The 20138-nt window shown below is 43.6% G+C and overlaps 2 protein-coding genes across 2 annotated transcripts; one reads left to right on the top strand and one right to left on the bottom strand.

The window, feature by feature from the left end:
• Positions 1–2542: 2542 nt before the first annotated feature.
• On the top strand, positions 2543–8973 carry COQ10B (coenzyme Q10B). The gene is made up of 4 exons (XM_010212265.2): positions 2543–2916; positions 3551–3743; positions 5612–5713; positions 8655–8973. Exons 1-4 carry the CDS (start codon positions 2795–2797, stop codon positions 8820–8822), a joined length of 585 nt encoding a protein of 194 aa, XP_010210567.1. The 5' UTR covers positions 2543–2794; the 3' UTR covers positions 8823–8973.
• A 1819-nt stretch (positions 8974–10792) lies between these two features.
• HSPD1 (heat shock protein family D (Hsp60) member 1) lies at positions 10793–19597 on the bottom strand. The gene is made up of 11 exons (XM_010212264.2): positions 19424–19597; positions 16505–16757; positions 15878–15960; positions 15511–15606; positions 15126–15219; positions 14549–14717; positions 14124–14223; positions 13058–13303; positions 12232–12406; positions 11498–11676; positions 10793–11394 (listed from the first exon to the last, which is right to left on the bottom strand). Exons 1-11 carry the CDS (start codon positions 19595–19597, stop codon positions 11242–11244), a joined length of 1722 nt encoding a protein of 573 aa, XP_010210566.1. The 3' UTR covers positions 10793–11241.
• Positions 19598–20138: the final 541 nt, after the last annotated feature.

Here is a 20138-nt window from a genome sequence, read left to right as displayed (position 1 = left end):
GATTGGCCCGCGGCGGGGCGGGGGCGCGTGGCGGGGTGCGGGCGGCCGTTAGGCAGCGCCCGGGGGCGGCGGGGGCAGCCGGCGAGGGAGCGGGGCCGGAGATGGCGCGGAGCGGGCGGGCGCTCGGCAGGGCGCTGGCCGGGGGGCTCGCCGCCGCGCCGCCGCTGCCGCCCCCGCGCGCTGCCAGGTACGCGGGGCCGCGGGGTGGCTGCCGGCGCCCGTGCCCCGGCCCGGGCGGCGGTGGCGGCGGGAGGAGGAGCCCCCGCGTCGCCCCTCCCTCCGCCCGCGGAGCGGCCCTCAGCCGGCTCCGGGGTGAACGCGGGCGGCCGAGTCGCGGTCCCTGTGCCGCCGCCCGCAGCGGGCGGGTGTCCTCGCAGCACGAGCCCCCGAAGCCGCCCGCCTCGCGGTAGCCCTGCGGGAGCGGCGCGCCGGGGCTGCGGGAGGCGCGGCGGGGCGGGCGGGCCGGCGCCGCTGCCCGCGGAGCGGCGCGACAGCAGCCGGTTCCCGAACTCAGACAGCCGCTGCCGTGACGGGGAGGCTGCGCGGTGCCATCGCCGTCCCAGGCGGGCCCCCTTCCTACCGCGGCTCCCGCATTCCTAAATAAACCTTCCGGATCAGGCTGCAGCACTACGGTAGCTCCACCGTGCTGAATAACGTGGCTGTTCTTACAAATCTTGCGTTAGATCCGATGCCGCCCCGCGATGAAGGTCACAGCAGGGACTGGGAGGCGTGTTCAGGAGAGAGAACCCCGCTGCTCTGAAAGCTGAGGGCTCAGCTGGATCCAAACTAAGTTTGCAAATGTTTGTAGCGTAACTTGAAGGAATTCTGGCAGGTGATTTTAGCCATGGGCAGCCTGCATCCAAAATGCTGTGCGTTAGGGATAGCCTTGAAGGACGCTGGCTACGCTCTCATGTGTCGGGTGGTCGCCCATGATCTCCTTCAGCTTAGGCGGTTACCTCAGTGTCTTGTGGTTTTTTCAGGTTGAGGTGATGATGATGTGGCTGGGAACGGTCACTTTTTTGGGACATGAGCAGCTGCCCACAAACAATTTGAGTAAGGTCACCCCTTGTAGACCATAAAATGGCCATCAGGTGACACTGTGAAAGTGATGCTTGAGATAACGGTGATACTAGCACTCTCACCACTGATTTGAGACACTTTACAGTCCGCAGTTGGAGATTTTCCTTTTCCAAATATTTAATCTTTAATCTTAGAAAACACTGTTGCAATTAAAGATAAGCCCTGAATATATGTTGCTCATGTAAGTGTACCATGTCAACGCTTCCTTTTCCGCTGTCCTGTGCCCAAAGCTCAGAGGTAAAGCAGCGGGCGGCGCGGGATGAGAGGGAGCGCTGCCTGGCCGTCGGAGCGCGGGCACGGCGGGGCAGGGAGCCGGGCTTTCCCCGTGCCCACGGGCAGGCGCCCCGTGGAGCGCCGCCTCCAGAGGTGTCTGCAGGAGCCTTCCTGAGCTGGCATGGAGCACGGTCTGGCTGCAGCTGGTTTTCTTCACCCGGTTTGCCAGCGCTGCGAGCTCTCTAAGCTCACCCTCCCTGAGCACCGTGGAAGGGGCGGTGGGCAGCGTCTTGGGCAGCCAGAACAGACTGTTTGCACAGACGAACCGGGGAAGATAAAATTACATCTGTACTAACAAGTATCAACAGTTCTCCTTGAAATATGGATACAATTGTATGAATCGGTTTCCTTGCATAGCATTACGGCAAAAGAAACCTGACAACTGACCTGGACCATGTGGCCTCAAGACACAGAAAATAGTTTAAAATAGCTCTCCAGGGCAGGGTGTGTTCCAAACATTTGAAAACTTTCTATGAATCTGGTCAAGTTACAGCATTACTGTGGCAGGCTTCCAGGGCTTTCTCTCAAAGCAGTGCTTTTCTGTAACGTTTTTCCCGTTTACATGGGAAAAAAAACAGACTGTGACTGCATTCCTTGAGATACAATTCCTAAAGGTCACAGAGTTTACAGTTAAAAGATTTTCCAAGCAGACTTATTCTTCCTTAATATCAGTACTATACTTGTTTTGCATCTTAGGTAATTCCTTTTCCACTCCAGTGAGACCATTTCAAATCAGTGCTGTCAGTCACCCTGCTCTATGGCTGACAGTTCCTTTATTTCCTAAAACGTCAGTACCCAATTGCAGTACTCAACTACAATTTATTGAAGGTACTTTCTAAAAGGTAACTTAAGAAGTTTTAGTTATGGAAACACCACGTACAAGGCTCTGTACAATGATATTTCCAGAAGAAGTAAATGTCAAAAGCTGGAGAAGCAACGCCACATCTGAAGGGACTTCAGAAATGAACCGGACTTCGAGGAGATGGAGGACAGCCAGGGGGATTAGAGCCGAGTCCAACTTTGTATCTCCAAGGGGAACCTCATTGTGTGCTCTGGAAGGGCCATGTTTCGAAGATTGTGCCTGGTCTTACGAGCAGGAAACTGTTCTTCAAATTAAACACATGAGTTTCTTCCATGATATTAAGTTGCCACGAAGACAGCATTTAATGGGAGGCCTTTGTATTTTTTCTCTGCTAGTTACTCCCCTGGTGACTAGGAGCTATTCTTAGTTTCTCCCAAGGCAAAAATCTCCCTTCTATTTTTAACAGTTTGTAAGCTCTTACTGAGCTTTTGTTTATCCTTCTAAAGGTGATATTTTCTGGAATGCTTTAAAACTGATCTGTGGCTCACCTGAATGTCCCGGCTTTTATTTTTGCTGATTCTAAACACACTAAAATAGCATTTTCACCTTTGCAGGCACTTGGCTTCCTGTGGTATTCTGATGACCAGAATTTCTCTGCTGCAAGCACCTGAGATGAACCATACCCTTTCAAGAAATTTCTTCAATGTGACTGCACCACTAGTAAACAAAAGAAAAGAATATTCTGAAAGAAGAATTATAGGGTTTGTATAGTAGCGTGGAAAGAGGTTTCCTATTTACTGTGACTAACTGGAAACACAAGAAGTTGAAAGATCAGGCATCTCTAAAGACTCATGCCCCTGTGGCTGGGCTCCCAGCTACAGACTTAAAATTTCAGAAATTGTGGATTTTTTTTTTATTCTGAATTTGAGCAGCAAAAAAAAAATCATAAAAAATAGGTAATGAAAAAACATGTGATCACAGGAAAACATGTTGAAATCTTGTTTGCCGTATGGCTAGTGAAAAAGTTCCCGCTAAGTTAATGGAACCAGGCCCTCCCTCCATGTCTCTGATGCACAGTAGTATGAATTATTCATTAGATAGAGTATTTGTGACATGCTTAACAATCGTTAGCCCTTAGTACTGCTGCATGTCTTTGGGTGTTTTGCTTTTTCTATACAAAACCTTTTTAATGGTTTATTACTTTTTCATCTGTTAATTAGCAGAGCTGTATTTTTTATCTTCCAAAAATATCAGCAGTCTTTTCAGGTGCCTGCATATTCAGCCTCAAAATTGATGCTGCCTGTGGCATTTATGCCACTTTTCAACTTTATTTATTTTAGCTGAATTCAAAGTTAAACCATCTTCTAACTGTAATATCCATATTTCTCCTTCCAGGTATTCTATGCAGGAGATGTATGAAGTTGTTGCTCTTGTGGAGAATTACAAACTATTTGTTCCTTGGTGTAAGAAATCAGATATATTATCGAAGCGTTCTGGCTACTGCAAAGCGCAGTTAGAAATAGGGTTCCCTCCCGTCCTGGAGAGGTACACCTCGGTCGTTACCCTAGTGAGGCCGCACTTAGTCAAGGTAACTTATTTTTAAATTTTTCTTAGCTGTAACTTTCCTCAACTTTTGTTTATAGAAATTGCAGAATACTACATTTCTTTGCAGTATTTTGTAGAAATGTCGAATACTACAGGAAACTGTCACTTCACATCAAAAGTGATTCTGGAATTGCTTTATGCGCTCAAAATTGTACAGCTTTTATTTAAAGACTTTAGGCTAACAGGGGAGAGATCAATATGCTATTAAAACACGGGCTGCCAAATAGGTGGAATAATTTCCTTCTTAATTTGCTTCTTAATTTAATCTTACATGAATGGAAACGAGCAACTGTTAATGAAGATATTCTACTTTTAGTCACAAGATTTACTTCTCACTGTATTTTATCCAAGCCTCTCTAAATGCAAATTGACACTGACTTAAAAAATTTCTTGGAAGGCTGTAACTTCAGATCCCTAAGCAAAATGGCTTATCTCTCATATTACTTTTCCTTTGACATTTTTAACTGCTCTGTGTAAGTCTTAAGCTTAAGTGGAGTACCTGCTGAAGAACCTCTTAATCAGTAGATTTATGATAAGATAGAACAATAGATTTAAAGTCATTTTTTTTTTCAAATTAATTGCTTCTGAAGAGAAGCAGTCGTACTTAATCTCCTTTCAGCTTCATCAGTGCAGTAATTAAAGGGGAGAAATTTAAAATGAGGTCTGGACTTCAATTGCTTGTTTGCTTAACAGGTTTCAAGCTCTTACTCAGGAATCCATTCAGAACTGCTCCTCTCAGCACTGCCTCTTCCCCCCCCCCCAGATTTTGGCTTTTTTTTTTTTTTGGATGCATCAACTCAAATAACAGCAACTAAGTTCTGTTCAAATTCTATTCACAGTAACCACTTGGATATCCCATTTCACTGTTCTTTTCTAGGCTTTCTCTTAGGTCAAAACAGAAAATGCTGTTCTTAAGTACAGGGGAGAGAGGAACTGGAAAGGGAATATGGAAGTGTTTTTACTCAAGGTACTTGTCCTTTCTGAAGGGAGGATTTCTCCCGTTCTTGCTGAAGCCAAGCAGGGGCAGTGGTTCCCCATCTGCTCCCCAGTGACCGAGGCAGGAGCGCTGCGGCCCGGGGACACGGAGGCAGTTCAGGCCTGTCCTTCGCCCTGCTCCTTCCCTTCCTCTTGCAGAAGCAGCTAGGCCCTGCATCGTCACCTCGTTTTGTTTAAATATATAGCCAGACAAAATTACTTATATGTGCCAAAAGAAAAATGAGTGAAAATATAGTGAGTGAAACCCCAGAGTGAAAAATTCTGAAGCCAATTACTGTGCACACTTTAACTTCTGAAGCTAAAACCGTACCTAAACCCTCTGAAGCATTAAATACAGCTTGGTATCTATGAAAGCCAAGATGTGAGCTGATGAGGAACTTCACTGGCTGGTCCTTCTTATGTCACGGTTGATCTCGATGAGATTTAGTATCTTGTAACAAAAGATGCCAGGTGTTTGACTTGAGTCAGGTTTGTTTTGATCCTAGACATAAAACACTCTATACAAATAATAATAAGGAAAACAAAAAATCTTATCACATGCTTTGTTTAAAACAGTGCTGTTCCAAGTTCTACCCATTATAATGTTAATTTACAGTTGTACGCATCAGTGTTGAGATCCATTTTATGGTTCTCAACACAATCCTCTCTCTCTCATTCTCCCTTAAGAGGGATTCAATTACTTCACCTTAAATGGCACTGTAAAGGGGATCTGAGGCTGGCTGCACTGTAAGAGTAATTTTTAATTATGCCACGACCCTCACTGTCTAACAAAATGTGAGTGCAAACTTTAGTAGTACTGGTTTGTCACTTCTGTAAGAGTTTAATCCTAGCTTGGACTTTTAAACTTTCTTTTAGGCATCCTGCACAGATGGAAAACTATTTAATCACTTGGAAACTGTGTGGCGTTTCAGCCCAGGTATCCCTGGTTATCCAAGGACATGCACATTGGATTTTTCAGTAAGTATTATCACTAAACCACCTCATACTATAGAAAAGGCATAGAAAGAGTACATTCAATCATAGTATTTTGTGTTTATTTTTCATGCATTTTTTTTAAACATACATTCTCTGAAACTAATTGAATTTTAGTCACGAATATCCAACATAATTTTTATATTCTCTGCCTCCTGAGAGCAGCTGCAGGAGGCTTCAGAGTGAGCATTCTGCCAGGAGGCATCCACGGATAATGAAACTGTCTAAGGACTGCTGTCTCACTGCAGCTCTAAACACGCCAAAGATTTTAGACAAACAGATCTAGAAGGAAAAATACTAAACATACTTGTGGGCTCTGCTATTTCCTTTAACTACTTTGCAACCTAAGTGATCTCGCTGTCAGAAAGCAGGTAGTGGTTCATGTCTCCTAAACGCCTGCTTGGTCTGCAGGTTGGGTGTTTTTTCTTTATCTGTTTTGCTGTCTATTACTGCTAGTAAAGTTGTTTTCAGCTGAGGTTACTGCTTTGCTATTTTCTCTACTTAGTCTTTGAAAACATTGTGTTTTCTTACGTTTTGTAACTGAGAGGGAAGAGATAACTTCTCTCTGGAACTTTTGAGAATAAATGTCACATTTGGCACATGACTCAGCTGGGATTTAGAACAGCCTACAAAAGCACACAGAAAGAGGTTGATCTTGCTGCCATCTGCAGGGATACTCTGCTTTAAACCATAAATTAGAAAACAGCTTTTGGAGTGTTTTGTAAACGAGGGTATCGTCCTCCCTGGGTTAGCACTTTGCAGCTTAATGATGTATGGCTTTTACTGTTCATCAGTAAAAGCAAACCCACAGGCACTTGAGAATACCTTTTCTCATGGGATTTGCCAACTGCCTTTGCATATTGTTTCCTCACAGTATGTCAACTTTTCTAAGCAAATGTGCTCAGTTCCAATTACTGCTACTGACTAGTATGTAACATAACTTTTAACCCAAACCATAAATTAGCTGAGCAAAATAGCATTAAGCAATTGTTTAAATCCTAAGTACTGAATTTGGTTGGAAAACACTTAATTTTTTGTTTTGTTTTGCTTTTTTTTGTTTGTTTTACCGAAGCCACCTTTTGACATTTCAGGTTGAGAACTTCAGTTAAAGGGAGTCAAAAATGGACTTTAAAAGGACATTTTCACCTTCTTGGGGAAACACTGTCAGTACTTCTTACTGCTCACCCCAATTTGAGGTAACAGAAGCGAATACAGCCAGCTGAGCAGGGCTCTGCATCACAAGGGCAGATACTTAGGGGTTTTAACCCTTGCTCAGTTACTGCCTTGCTCTGTTACGTAGCTTCCTGGCCTCGGCAGACAGGGATGATAAACATTTCACAACACACTTCTCGAAAACCTATTAGACAGTTGCTACCACTCAAATAAGAGGAAAAAAAATTCATTTCAGGAACACCAGTTTCCTTTAGAAAATGCTGGTTCCCACAAGCTACTGCATTGCAGTTTTACCAGCCTGATACCAGGAGACACACACACACGTGTGTTGTGTATACACACAGTGAACTTTAATGAGTCATCCCAAGTTTAAGCCACACTGCAGCTCTTAAATTATTTGGTACATAAATGAAGAACAACATGTTATCATCTGCAAACTTTGTAAAGATAAACTATACCTCGAGTTCTTGCACAGTTGCTAAATACGATGCACAATTGTGCTCTAAATGACAAGCCTCAGGCTTTCAAAAGGTCTACACTTGGCTTACAGTCCAAGTAGTTAAATCACTTCAGCCGTCAATATGCATTTCCTGCCCAAAAAATTCAAGAGAAAACCTATTTGCTTCATTTGGCATTTAATGTGCTGAATTTTTGAGAAGGGTGAAATGCTTAAAACTCCATCCAAAAAACGTTGCTGTAGCAGGTGTGTTAGAATTACAGAAGAGCAACCTGTATTTTCTTTCCTGGTAATTCTGTAATGATTTCTGGAAGCGCTGTACCCAGCTCAACACTGCAGCCCTGGGGCAACGTTCTTTAACTAGACCAAAGGCCAGCAGAGCACAAAGGAAAAGAAAAGGTTATTTGATATCGGTGACCTTGCTGCTGTCATGGCTCATCCTTTTGTTGGTGGAGACAGAAAGCAAACTCCCTTCTGCTCCCCACCATAACCCTGACAACAGTGGCTGCAGTTTAAGGGCAAGGTTCAGTAGCTAACAGAAAACAGGAAAGGAAATTTGGAGCACGGCAGGGGCAGGCGCAGGGGCTGTTTTCAGAGCGCTCCCCAGAATGGCCGTGCTCTGACACTGCCAGTCCCTGCGCTGGGGAGGGAGGAGCGGGCGACGCGCAGGGAGAGGTGGTGCCCACAGTCCTGCCGCAAATTTCTACCTTCAGTTCGGAAAAAGATGAGTGGGAGGAGAGGGCTGAAGTTCCTGAGAGTGGTAATGTGAATCATCTCTAATCCGCAATTGCTCTTGTTGGAGACAAACGTTAGTTTACATCTACCAGGTTGCTCTAGTTCTGATTTTACTGTGGGGCTGCTTTTAAATTAAAGAGCTTCACCTTACCTGAAAATCTTCATTTGTCCACCAGCTTATCCTCACCTGGTCGTCTTTGAACCATTTTTGTTTGCAGGTGAATTCTGTGAGCAAAACATCTAAGTTACTACCATTAGTACTCATGTCTTATCATGTATCATTCATTCACGAAATAAAATATAGTTGGTTTAGACCAATGGGCACGATTACTGCAGAGGGCAGAGGAAACTAGTTAAGTGAAAAAGCTAGAGAGATTCTCTGACCATTAAGGCTTTTTAATGCGTATATGCTCATCTATAGCTCAATTTTAACTATCTGTTCTCTCACAGCTTGTTCACAGACTAAGTGGAGATTCTTTAATGTCTCTTTGTAACAACATTTTGCCCCCACATTAGACACATCAAAAAAAAAAAAAAAATCTTTCTGATTGTCTTAAACAGGTTTCTTTTGAATTTCGTTCTCTGCTACACTCTCAACTTGCAACACTGTTTTTCGATGAAGTGGTAAAGCAGATGGTAGCTGCCTTTGAAAGAAGAGCATCCAAACTGCACGGCCCAGAAACAACCATACCTCGGGAACTAATGCTTCATGAAGTTCATCACACATAAAGGGAAATTGTAGCAGCTCCTATTAGAAATTTGTATGTATATTTTATTTATGCAAGAGGTACGATGCTCCTTTGGGGCATCACTTTGATATCTGAACTCTGTAATTTACCATTGTACAAAAGACGCACATGTTCAGCCAGATGTACATAGAGGAATATTCAAGCTACAATCAAGTGCAATTTAAGGTGTTAGCAGTAACAGACTGGCAGCTACTGTAACACAAGGTAACTGAAATGGCCATTTATTAACCTGTCAAATGGTTTGTGTAATCACATCAGGTATTCTACTTTACCTAGGCTTATATTTTTACAGTGTTTGTAATATATTAACTCAAATTTAAGTTATTGGTAGTTTGAATGTAACTTACCAGCACTAACTTAGCTGCTCAGGCCAAGTTAAAGGAAACGCTGACATTCTGGCTTTGGAGTGTAAAACACTGTGGAAGAACCAAGTAGCAGATGTTTTTGATCCAAGTAGATGGCAGAGGTCAGCTCAGAAGTCTGTCTGCTGTGGAATTCTTATCAGTTATTGCTATAGAAGAAGAAGAAGAAAAAAAAAAGCAGCCTTAAGCCTATATTGGAGATAGGGATGTCGTAATCTTTGAGAGCAGCAGCCCCAGCTCCATCCCGTTGTTCTTACCTGCCTGGGAAACCACTTGAATTCAGTTTGGCAAGATGAACTTGCCTCCTGGCACCACTTCACTATTTTGCACAGTAATTTGGATATGCTAGATGTGATCCAAGATCTCTGTGTCCAGTTCCAGTTCTGTACTGAATTAACAGATAATGTTAAGTTTGGTGAAAACTAGATCAGAGAAACCAAATTCTGGGAAGGAGGGAGCGGAGCGAGTTACTCTTGCTGCAGACTGCACTGTGTGTCTAGCCATGGTTTGTCAGTGCAGTGCATGGGGCCAGCTCTCACTTTGATTGTATTTTCAGTAAATTTTTCTTTACATTACTTCAAGTATTGAGCTCCATGAACACATGTAACAAGTAACATCCTTTCCATCTCTGCCTTGAGTTTCACCAGGCTTCTTTACTGAGAAGAAGTGAGTTTTGAAGCCGGGGTTGTTTCAAGGTTGAAGCTCCTCCTTTCTGGAGCGGTTGCCACCCACACGGTCCCACACTACGGTGCGGAGGTCGCCGGCAGCAGGACCCCCTGCCCTGGCTGCTTCCAGACGGAGCCAGCACAATTCCCAGCACACCAGGAACGAAGGGCAGCCCTCATGAGATGGGGGAAGCTGGGAAAGTGACAGGGGGATTGAGGGGTCAGTTTAGACAGGTTGAAGAGTTTGCCAGTGTGTACAGCAAGACAGTCAAAACAAGAAAAACTCACAGTATGGATTTTTTTTTTTGAAGTGTTGGGAAACCAAGTTGAAAAACAGGCAAAAGACTTAAAATCTACATTTTCAGCCCTGTGCCAGTCTCAGACAATAGCAGATCATGTACAGAAGCCTGTTTTGGGAGCACGCTCAGCAGTTCCTCATCCAAACCAAACACCATCATTAAACCTGGAGTCCAGAAGCCTCAACCAGGCACTCGCAGGGAGGTAGCCCCGCTCTACACCTCTGAGCCCTTATCAATATAGCAGGTGCAGGCGGAAGAAAAAAAATACACATTTCTTTAGACCAAAGAGAATTTACCTTTTTCACAGCCTCCAGGCCCTTCCCCTCCCACATCACTGGGAAGGATTCACCAGTGTTTCACTATTTGAAACAACCAGCCCATCAAGGGCAAAAGGAAGTCAATGCACAGGCCTTCTTTGATAGCACTGTTTAATATTTCAAAGAGCAGTGGTGTCAGCTCAGCTTAGGTATTTATTACCACAATTAAATTTTTTTAGAAGCATTCTAGACCAAGGAAGGTTTCCTGGAAAGAAATGCCCTATATTTTTGAAGCACAAATATTGGAGTATTTTACCAGGTCTCTCGCAGAGCTATGGCTTTGTGTACAGATGAATAAGGTGATACATTTCATAACTTTTGAGCAGTTTGTTTTATTACATAAAGGTCACATAATTGTATATTTGTCTACTTTGTACACAATTGTCTAGTCTCCAGCACAGTGGCTTCCAAGTTCTTCCTAGTAATGGCAAGCACCAATAAATTCTGAAACAGAATATCAAGTGCCTTAATTAAGTTTAAATCAGAACCTTGGTAGATGGATCTTGCACCCGGTTATCAGGAATGTACAAATGTCTTTATTCAAAAATACAAAATAAATTATCTGTAGGCATGGACAATGACTGTAAACAATTACACGTGTTAAATGAAATCCAGTAACTGAGGGTTACAGTGATTCTTTTAAACACCAGCCTTTCTTCAGTCACTATCCATCCTCCTGCACTGACGTCTGAAGATATTAAGTCAGAACTGTCAGTCTTAACCAGCACAGTTCATGATGCATCAGAATCCCAGGAATTAGAACATGCCCCCTCCCATTCCTCCGCCCATTCCACCCATTCCTCCCATTGCTGGCTCCTTCTCCTCCTTAGGAATTTCAGTCACTACTGCTTCTGCTGTTGATAAGAGAGAAGCAACACCTGCAGCATCCATGAGAGCCGTTCTCACAACCTGAAAGCAGGAGGAAAAAAAAAGAAAAAACACTTAATACTTGTTCCCTGTCACAGGAGGTGAGAAGGAAGAAAACCTACAGATTAACACTGCTTTAAGTTACCTTCGTTGGGTCTATGATTCCTTTTTCTACCATATTTACGAAGTCCCCAAGCATTGCATCGTAGCCAACCTCTGCCGGACTCTGCAGGATTTTTTCAACTATTAATGATCCTTCAACTCCTGCATTCTTTGCGATAGTCATTGCAGGAATTTTCAGTGTTCTCTTAATTATTTCTATGCCTACAAGAAAAAATATGTTTAGAATTATGGACTACATTCATTTTTTTCTAGTGCCAAGGCATGCATGCCAAGGCCATGGCTAGAGATCAATACAGAAAGAATAATCTAAGCAAAAACATAAACCATTTTTTTTAGTTTTGCATTTGTCAACAATTCAAGTTGTTAAAAAGGTATTTGAGTGTGTTTTGGTTTAGCAAGTGATAAAAAGGAGTATCATTATTGTAATAGGTGTTTTGGAATAAGGCACAAAGCCTTCTCCATTTGTTTTACTACACAATCCCTTAATGATTCCGATGTCTGCCTGCAAAGATTGTATTAGGAATTCATTTTTGCCATTGTAAGTTCGCAATTCCTACTTTATTTTTATTGGTTCTTTCAAGTCCAAGTTAATGCCAAAGGGAAAACTTCCACAGTAAGGTGGAGATCACCATATCAAAGGGAGCTACTCAATCCTAGCAAGATTTAAGGGTTCTGACTTAACCTTACAAAGCCTCAAGGCAGAAGAAAATCAATTCTTAACATTCTTCAATACAAGCATCCAAGTCATTCACTTACCGATTTTCTGATCTTCGTTGGCTGGAGTTAACGCATCTAAGGCTGGAATGCAGCGAAGCAAGGCACAGCCGCCCCCGGGCACGATGCCCTCCTCCACGGCAGCACGCGTAGCGTTCAGGGCATCCGTAACCCTGTCCTTCTTCTCGTTCACTTCAACGTCGCTTGTGCCGCCCACCTACAACAAGGAGCCAAGTCTCAGAGCGCGCACAGGCCCGCCCGCAAGAGCAGTGCACACTAGCACGGCTGCAGCACAGCATTTCGGGGCTCAGCTTGCCTCTTTTAAGGGCCAAAAAGCAAAGAGGTGCTTTTCCATATTGAAAACAATCTCCTGCATCTCCTTCTTTGAGAAGCCTACACATTAATCTGGTGTTTCATCGAGCTGTTCATACATTAAGTATAGCACCGTAATAAGGCAATCTCCTTATCCAAGTCAATTGGCAAGATTAATAGAAAGGCAAACAGTAGTAACTGAGATAAAGAATAAGGAACTGATATCACCCTTTCCGTAGCTTACTCTTGACAGCATTCCAGCTCCAAGCTGTTTTTAGACACTGGGCACATACTAAGCACATGGCAACACAGGTTTTTCTTCCCGTCTACCCTCAAATCTAAAGAGCAGACAGACTACTTTGTTAATGACTAGAAAAGCCATAGGGAGACAAGGTGCAGCTTCAGTATGTAGGCACTGCTTGTTCTAAGACAAAGGCCATTGTCACCTACGAGCCACTTCCTGTAACAGGAAAGTCTGAAAAACTAGTGAGAACATTAGTGAAAAAGGAATCTTGTTTATTGGTATTAACATTTTAGTCCCAAGGTTAATTCTCACCTTCAGTACTGCTACCCCATCAGAGAGTTTGGCCAATCGCTCATTCAGTTTCTCTTTTTCGTAGTCACTTGTAGTAGCTTCCAGCTGTTCAATAATTTCTTGAATGCGTTTTTCTATTTGAGCCTTTTCACCCTTGCCCTTTAGCAGCATGGTGTCATCTTTTGTCACAATGACCTCTCCGACTTTACCGAAGTCGTGAGGCTGAATGTCTTCTATGTTTAGGGTCAAATCCTCTTCTCCAAATACCTGCAGCAAAGGACACGACAAGTCAGGACTCGCAGCTTTTCCGTATGCATAATTGTTACCCAGGGCTACACGAGCGCAGGCTGACACAGAACACGCTGTCCCACGGCGCTCCCCTGAAGCAGCCCCTTCCCCAGGGCAATCCAGGCACGATGACTACAGGCCACACTTACTCGCTCAGTGCGAGAAGCTCTGTAACAGGATCACTCTTCTATTTCACGTGACGTATGTTGGCAATAAACCGACTTTAGAGTTTAGTGTTTTTATTGCTTTGCTTTGTCATTCCCGCTTAAATGGCAAGATTGATTTCAGTAACTAATTTTGGGTCCCAGTATAATGCTATTATTGTAAAGCGTGTATAAAAACAGTAGGACACTAAGGAAAACTAGCTAGACCAGCATAAACCAGAATTCAGTTACAAGTATAAAACATTTGCATTAAGCATAAAGGAAACTAGCCAGTATATTTTTAAGAAAAAAAATAGTGCAATTATCAGCCAAAAATTATCCTTAAAATAATGCAAGTAATCTTTGCCATTTCAGTCTAACGAATTTCTTAGGCTTCCCCCTCTTCCTTACTAACCTAAAACTCTATGTATAGCTTAAATCTATGGATCTAAATCTCGAGGCTGGTCAGAACTATGTTACACAGAAAGTATCAACATTTATTAAAAAATTTTTTAAAAAACTTTTGAAAGAAAAATCAACAGCCTGCAGCAATGCAGTACATGCAAGCCATGGACCTGGCATTTGAAGGTATTTACCTTGTTAAATACCATTAGCATTTCTCAGAGAAAACAACAAGGTAGAACAGTGCTACTTACGGCACCACCACTAGCAATTGCCATATCCTTCAGCTGGTTCTTCCTGTTGTCACCAAAACCTGGTGCTTTTACAGCCACGACCTGAAGACCCACCTTCAGTCTGAAGAGAATTCAAACAGGAAGATTTCAAGCACATTCAGGGAACAAAGCAATTCACTAAAACCAGTTATTCTAGCATAGCTCTAACAACCAAACAGACCTTCACAACCTAAGCCGCTGCTTTTGATTAAAAGGTTATAAAATCACTAAAATCCTGTTCCTGTGATAAATTATCTATAATAGTTACCGTTTCCTCTACCTTTCTCTAATAAAAGCAATACAACATTTTAGTAAATTCAAATACACTTTTGAGTGCATTGCTTAAAATGACTAAAAAAAGCAGTTATTTGCTTTTGAAGACTAGAAGTCTGAATTTCAAACTTTACCTGTTCAAGACTAGAGTGCTGAGGGCTTCTCCATCAACATCTTCAGCAATAATGACCAAAGGTTTGCGGTGAGCATTGGCAATTTCAAGAGCTGGAACTATGGACTGCACACTAGAAATTTTCTTTTCGCTGATTAAAACATAAGCATCCTGGAATTCACATTTCTGCCCTGCAGAAACATGACACATGATGTGAACCATTATAAAAACATACACAGGACTCTTCAAACCCCCCAAGAGCTACTTTGGTCTGGCTGGTAAGACTTCCCAATCGCATCAGCAAGCATATGAGTTGTCTTCTCTTTGGCTTACTACCATTCCCTGCAGGGCCAGCAGGATGTCAGCGTGGGTGACGAGCACACTTAGTGCCCGGCAAAATGAGACGCCTAGATTTTACCCAGGGTTGTAAAGTTCTGATGGGCATGGAGCCCACCCGTCCTATTGCCCCGGTAAGGAGTGTAACAAGTTGTAAAAAATCTTTATAATAGATTAGTATGAATGTTATATAATAAAGATTATTCTAAAGATTATAGAATGGGTTATTATAAGGGACTTGATGTTTGTTTCCATTAACTCACCTTTGGTTGTGTTAATGAAATACGGAGAGATGTAGCCTCTGTCAAATTTCATGCCTTCAATTATTTCCAATTCATCATTTAGAGTTTTTCCATCCTGTTTAAATACAAGTCCATATAAGAAATTCTGTATTTACTACTAAAAGCCCAAAGAGATTTTTAGCACGCTACGCACAAGAAAATGAAAGCTGCTGCACGCACCACTTTACGTGATTCACCCCCAACATAAAAAAAGAACAGTTATGAAACCCTGATCCAACGGAGTGTGGAAGGGAGGAATTACGGGGTTAATGTGTGCGAGCAACAGCAGCTACACCACACACCACAGAAGCCAGCACTACTTGTAAGAGTCACTTTGCACTTACTCCACATGCTGGCTAACTCTCACCTTGACAGTGATTACACCCTTTCGTCCCACTTTTTTCATTGCATCAGAAATTATATTGCCAATTTCTTGATCTCCATTTGCGGATATTGTGGCAACCTGAAACAGCAATGAAATAGTAAGATATTTAGACTCAATTCACAATACAAATTATTTATTTCCTTGCTAAGAAGAGAGCAAACCAAGACAGGCTTGCTTACTTCTAACATTTGCAGAGAGGACAGGGCAGCCAAATGCAGCATATCCAAGCAGGGCCCAAAAATATCTAGAGAGCAAAACTCTCTACATAGCAAAACTGCTCTCTCTACATAGCAAAAGTGCAGCTATGTAACAGTCACTAAAAAATACACCCTAAATAAAGAAACCTCACCTGTGCAATTTCTTCTGGAGTTGTAACAGGCTTGGATAGCTTCTTCAGTTCAGTTATGATAGCATCAACTGCAAGCATCACACCTACAAATGTAGGAAATAAGTGCAAGTGAATTAAACTATGTACATGGCACCTAACAGGCAAGTTTCAAACCCAAAAGCAGCTCACGTTACACAAATACATGGTTTGCAAGCCCAGGACCACTAATGACTGGCAGTTCTTATTTTACATTGTCACTTGAATAGACAATGCTTGTTTTTTGGAGTTGGTGTGGCATATATGAAGATTTTAATTTATGGCTTTTTTCTTTGCCTGGCACCACGAAATTCATATACTTATAAAGTATGCTATGTACAGAAATGCATTAAATTAAAATTGCCCATGATACAAAAAAGTCAAGTATATCCAATTTAGTAAGAATACTAGAAAATAAAAGTTCAGAACCACACACATCTAGCCACTTGAGAATAAAAAGCAGCTTCTTACACACTGCTCTTTCACACAGCTTTCCAAGTTTCAGATGGCTCTGCAAAAAGGAGGTATCTTAAGCAAGCCAAACACAGAGAATAAAAACAAAACCTAGTGATAAAACACCATAAACATAAACACAGGGGAAAAAAAAATTACCCCTTCTGATTTCCACGGGATTAGCTCCTTTGCTGATCTTCTCAAAGCCTTCCTTGGCGATAGCACGTGCAAGGACCGTTGCAGTGGTGGTACCATCTCCTGCTTCTTCATTTGTGTTGTTGGCAACATCTTGAACTAACCTGGCTCCAATATTTTTGTATTTATCTTTCAAGTCAATGGCCTTGGCTACTGTCACACCATCTTTTGTGACCTTGGGGCTTCCCCAACTTTGCTCAATAATAACAGTTCTTCCCTGGTGGAGTCAAGAACAAATATTATTATTATAATTGGGCACCCGAGCCAACAGCTTCTAGAGAAGTTCTATGCAAGATGAAAATCCTCCTGAACAGCCATAGCTAAACAGAAACACTACCCTGAGGTCAGCTTTCTGCTGGGCCTTTTTCCAAACACATACATTTTCAAGTTTCTTTTGGGGTGTGTATGTGCTTTTTTTAAAAATATATTTTACAAAAAAAAAAAAAAAAAAGCTTTTAATGCAAGTCCTTTCCATGTAATTAATATAATGCTTAATAACTGTCAAATTCAAGGAATTCACAATTAAAATAAAACCCATCTTACAAACAAAAATATTTAAAGATATGCCATCCTTAATAATAAGGATTTTCCCTTCTTCAGAATCAGAAAAGCAGAGCAATTGTAAACCCTACTAATAATTAGCAAACAGAACTTAAAAGTCTGAGTGTTAATGCATTGCATTAAATTTAACTTTTCAAATATTACAAGTTAATAAGTCTTATTTCTCCTGGCTGGAATTTGCTTTTAATCAAGCCAACTATTTAAGGAAATAATTAAGCAAACACATATATAGCCATACAGGAGGCCGGCAAACATCGGAGCCCGTGGCCGGCAGAGGGGGCCATGGAGCAGGCTGTGGTCCCCGCGGGAATTCAATAGCCTCGAGGGCTGCCCCAGTCAATCAGACTGGGGGATGGCTGGAGGCCGGGGCCTGGGCAGGGCGCACAGGCCCGGGCGCGGCCCTTGGCCCGGGCTGGGGGAGGCTGTCCCTCTGTCCCGGTTCCCGCTGTGGCCCCGCGCGTGGCCGCTCTCCGCTCCTCGCGCACCGCACTGCCGTGCTCGCACGCTGCCCGCCTGCGTGCCGCCGCAGGGTTCAGCCCTGCCGGGGTGGTTCTGCTTCTGAGGCACAACTAACGCTAGAGGCAGCAAAGAAACGCTAAGCTTCAGGGAACAGCTTTTAATTCATGAGTTCACACATTTCTAATTCTGCAACTGATAAGCTCTTCTTCACGTAGCACTTGTCTTGCTCAGGTTTATTGTCCAGTTCCACCTGGTCTTACTCAAAATGTTTGTCTGTCAAAATGTTTGCCAGCAGAATGAAATCTTTATATCCAGACACATTAAATGTGCTGGGCAGGCCCTCCTACCTGCAAGTGCTTGTGGATAAAAGCATGCTGGCAGTAAATACACCAGGATTTTGCGGGACCCTTCCTGCGTATCCAGAACCTGAACACTTGCATAGATTCGCTCTGATAACGTAATAAATCTGCTAGAAATTATGTAATTATAAAGCATTGTGCAAGACTACAAAGCCCAATTCTTTAAGCACAGAATAAGTTAAAAGGAAAAGTTCCTTGCCAGTTTAGTACTTCTTCAAAACACAGGAATCCGAAGCAGGCATTAATAGCACAAATTTTGACAGCCCTCTGAATGTATAGAGGGTAACAGGTAACCTCAAGTGAGAGCACTGAAACATAAAAACCCACAAGGTTGCAGTAGTTTGCATCAGGAATTGGCCTTTAGCCAGGGCATTAAGACCACTCTCAAGACGTTCACATCAGCTGATGCAAAAGCAAGTTACCTCAACTGAAACTCTGCTCCGTTTAGGAGAGCTGCACCCATGGCAAACAGCCATAGCTTGCCAAAATCACTGTGCCTTTACCTCTGCACACTCAGTTCACTGCTTTTTTCCTTTTTGATAAAACTAATTTGGTGCAGAAACACATAGGCACAAACTAACCTACCTCACAGAGGCCAAGCAGCCTGGAAAGAACTATCACACAGATACTGTGAACATATTTTGTCCACTTTGAATATTGATTTTATTGACTACTTTATGAGGCACAATCATCACTATATAGTTTACTCCTATGAAGTACTTGAATAATTCAGTGTAGCTACTCAATAAGCATAAACTACTGAAGAACTGCAGTGTACTTTTACTATCGTTGCCCATACACCACTGATCAGTACCTGATCAGTATTACTCGCTGTGTTAGCGCTAACTTCACGCAGCTATTCCTAGGGCCCTGAAGAAAGCCCCCCTCTTCCTTAAAAAGCAGTTTTATTTCAAAGCCTGCTAAATGTGGTCTGACTATGCAGAAAACCTGAAGAGATTCATCCCCTTCAAAAGCTCTTTCCCATAAATAGCACAAATGAATGTCACTAATATGGATATCCCAGTTTCTTTTTTTAACTGGCAAAATCCACAATAAAAAGCTTAGTACTACACTTTAATGTTTCTTTCTTATTATTAAAAACACATTATTTGCTATAATTAACTATAATATAATGATAATAAAAAAAGAATGTATTAAAAAAAAAAAACATATTCCAACTAAACCACCTCAGGCTACAAAGAAAACCATGGGTAATCATATTATCAAGGGTACTGTTATAAACCACCAAGGAAGCTACGGTAGGTAATAGAGCACGTGCTCTCTTTCACCTACATTACTGCTCAGGCACATACACGTGAAGGACATGTGCACGGCTCAGTGGGCAAGACAGGAACATGGCTGCTTGCAGTACTCCTTCCACACTCCTGCCGTTATCTTAGAGACAGACAGGCAGAAAATATGCAGCTCTTATCTGGGCAAAGAATCGCTTTCCACTACTGTATTTTCATCCACGCCAAAGCATTAACATTACACCTTCTGTTACCTTGGGCCCCATAGTGACGGCTACAGCATCTGCTAGAAGATCTACTCCTTGAAGCATGAGAGCCCTGGCATCTGCTCCAAACTTCACATCTTTGGCATAGGCTCGTGTTAGGTGGGGGGCCAGTGCTCTGGACACTGGCCTTGCCCGGCGGAGCACCGTAGATAAACGAAGCATGTCTGGAAAATTAAAAAGCAAACTGCAGAAATGAGTGTCACAGCGCCACACAGCATCGCTTAGAACTAAAATAAGGAAGACAAAAAAATCACAAATGGAAGGCAGCAGCGTCCCACGGGCCTCCCGCGCGGCCCGGCCGCGTGTCTCCTTCCCGCAGGACGCGCGCCGCAAGGTCACGAGCCGCCCGCCCCCCGCCGCCCCTCCCCCGCCGCGCGGGAACGGGCGGGAATGGCGGCACGAGGCGCCGCGGGCCGGCCGGAGGCGCGCGCAACCCTCCCGGAGGCGCCGCAGCTCCCCACGCTCCCCACGCGGCGGCCGTGACCGCGGCGGCGCGCGCGCGCCCTAACGGCCGCAGCACCCCGGGATCCCACGCGAGGGGCGCAGCGGGCTGCGCGCGGGCTCGCGGCGCCCCTTCCCCTCGCGGCGCGGGGCGGCCGCGCTCACCTGCGCGCACGCGGGGCGGCTCGGCTCGGCCGTGCGCACTCGGAGCGGAGCGGGCGGGTCTGCGCGAGCCCGGCGCGGCGCGCGGCACTGCCCCGCC

Source organism: Tinamus guttatus, unplaced genomic scaffold, assembly GCF_059628265.1.
Source record: "Tinamus guttatus ecotype Peru unplaced genomic scaffold, ASM5962826v1 Tinamus_guttatus_pri_ptg000592l, whole genome shotgun sequence".
Taxonomy (NCBI): Eukaryota; Metazoa; Chordata; class Aves; order Tinamiformes; family Tinamidae; genus Tinamus; species Tinamus guttatus.
This window is presented reverse-complemented; position numbering and strand designations above follow the sequence as displayed.

Bases quoted from the DNA above. Each gene is read 5' to 3' on its own strand.
- COQ10B (XM_010212265.2), top strand. From the start codon at position 2,795: ATGACCAGAATTTCTCTGCTGCAAGCACCTGAGATGAACCATACCCTT. The intron at 3,744-5,611 runs GTAACTTATTTT...ACTTTCTTTTAG, and splicing joins TGAGGCCGCACTTAGTCAAG to GCATCCTGCACAGATGGAAA. The intron at 5,714-8,654 runs GTAAGTATTATC...TGTCTTAAACAG, and splicing joins CATGCACATTGGATTTTTCA to GTTTCTTTTGAATTTCGTTC.
- HSPD1 (XM_010212264.2), bottom strand. From the start codon at position 19,597: ATGCTTCGTTTATCTACGGTGCTCCGCCGGGCAAGGCCAGTGTCCAGA. The intron at 15,961-16,504 runs GTAATTTTTTTT...CTACATTTGTAG, and splicing joins TCCCGTGGAAATCAGAAGGG to GTGTGATGCTTGCAGTTGAT. The intron at 11,677-12,231 runs GTAAGTGAATGA...TTTTTCTTGTAG, and splicing joins CAACGAAGATCAGAAAATCG to GCATAGAAATAATTAAGAGA.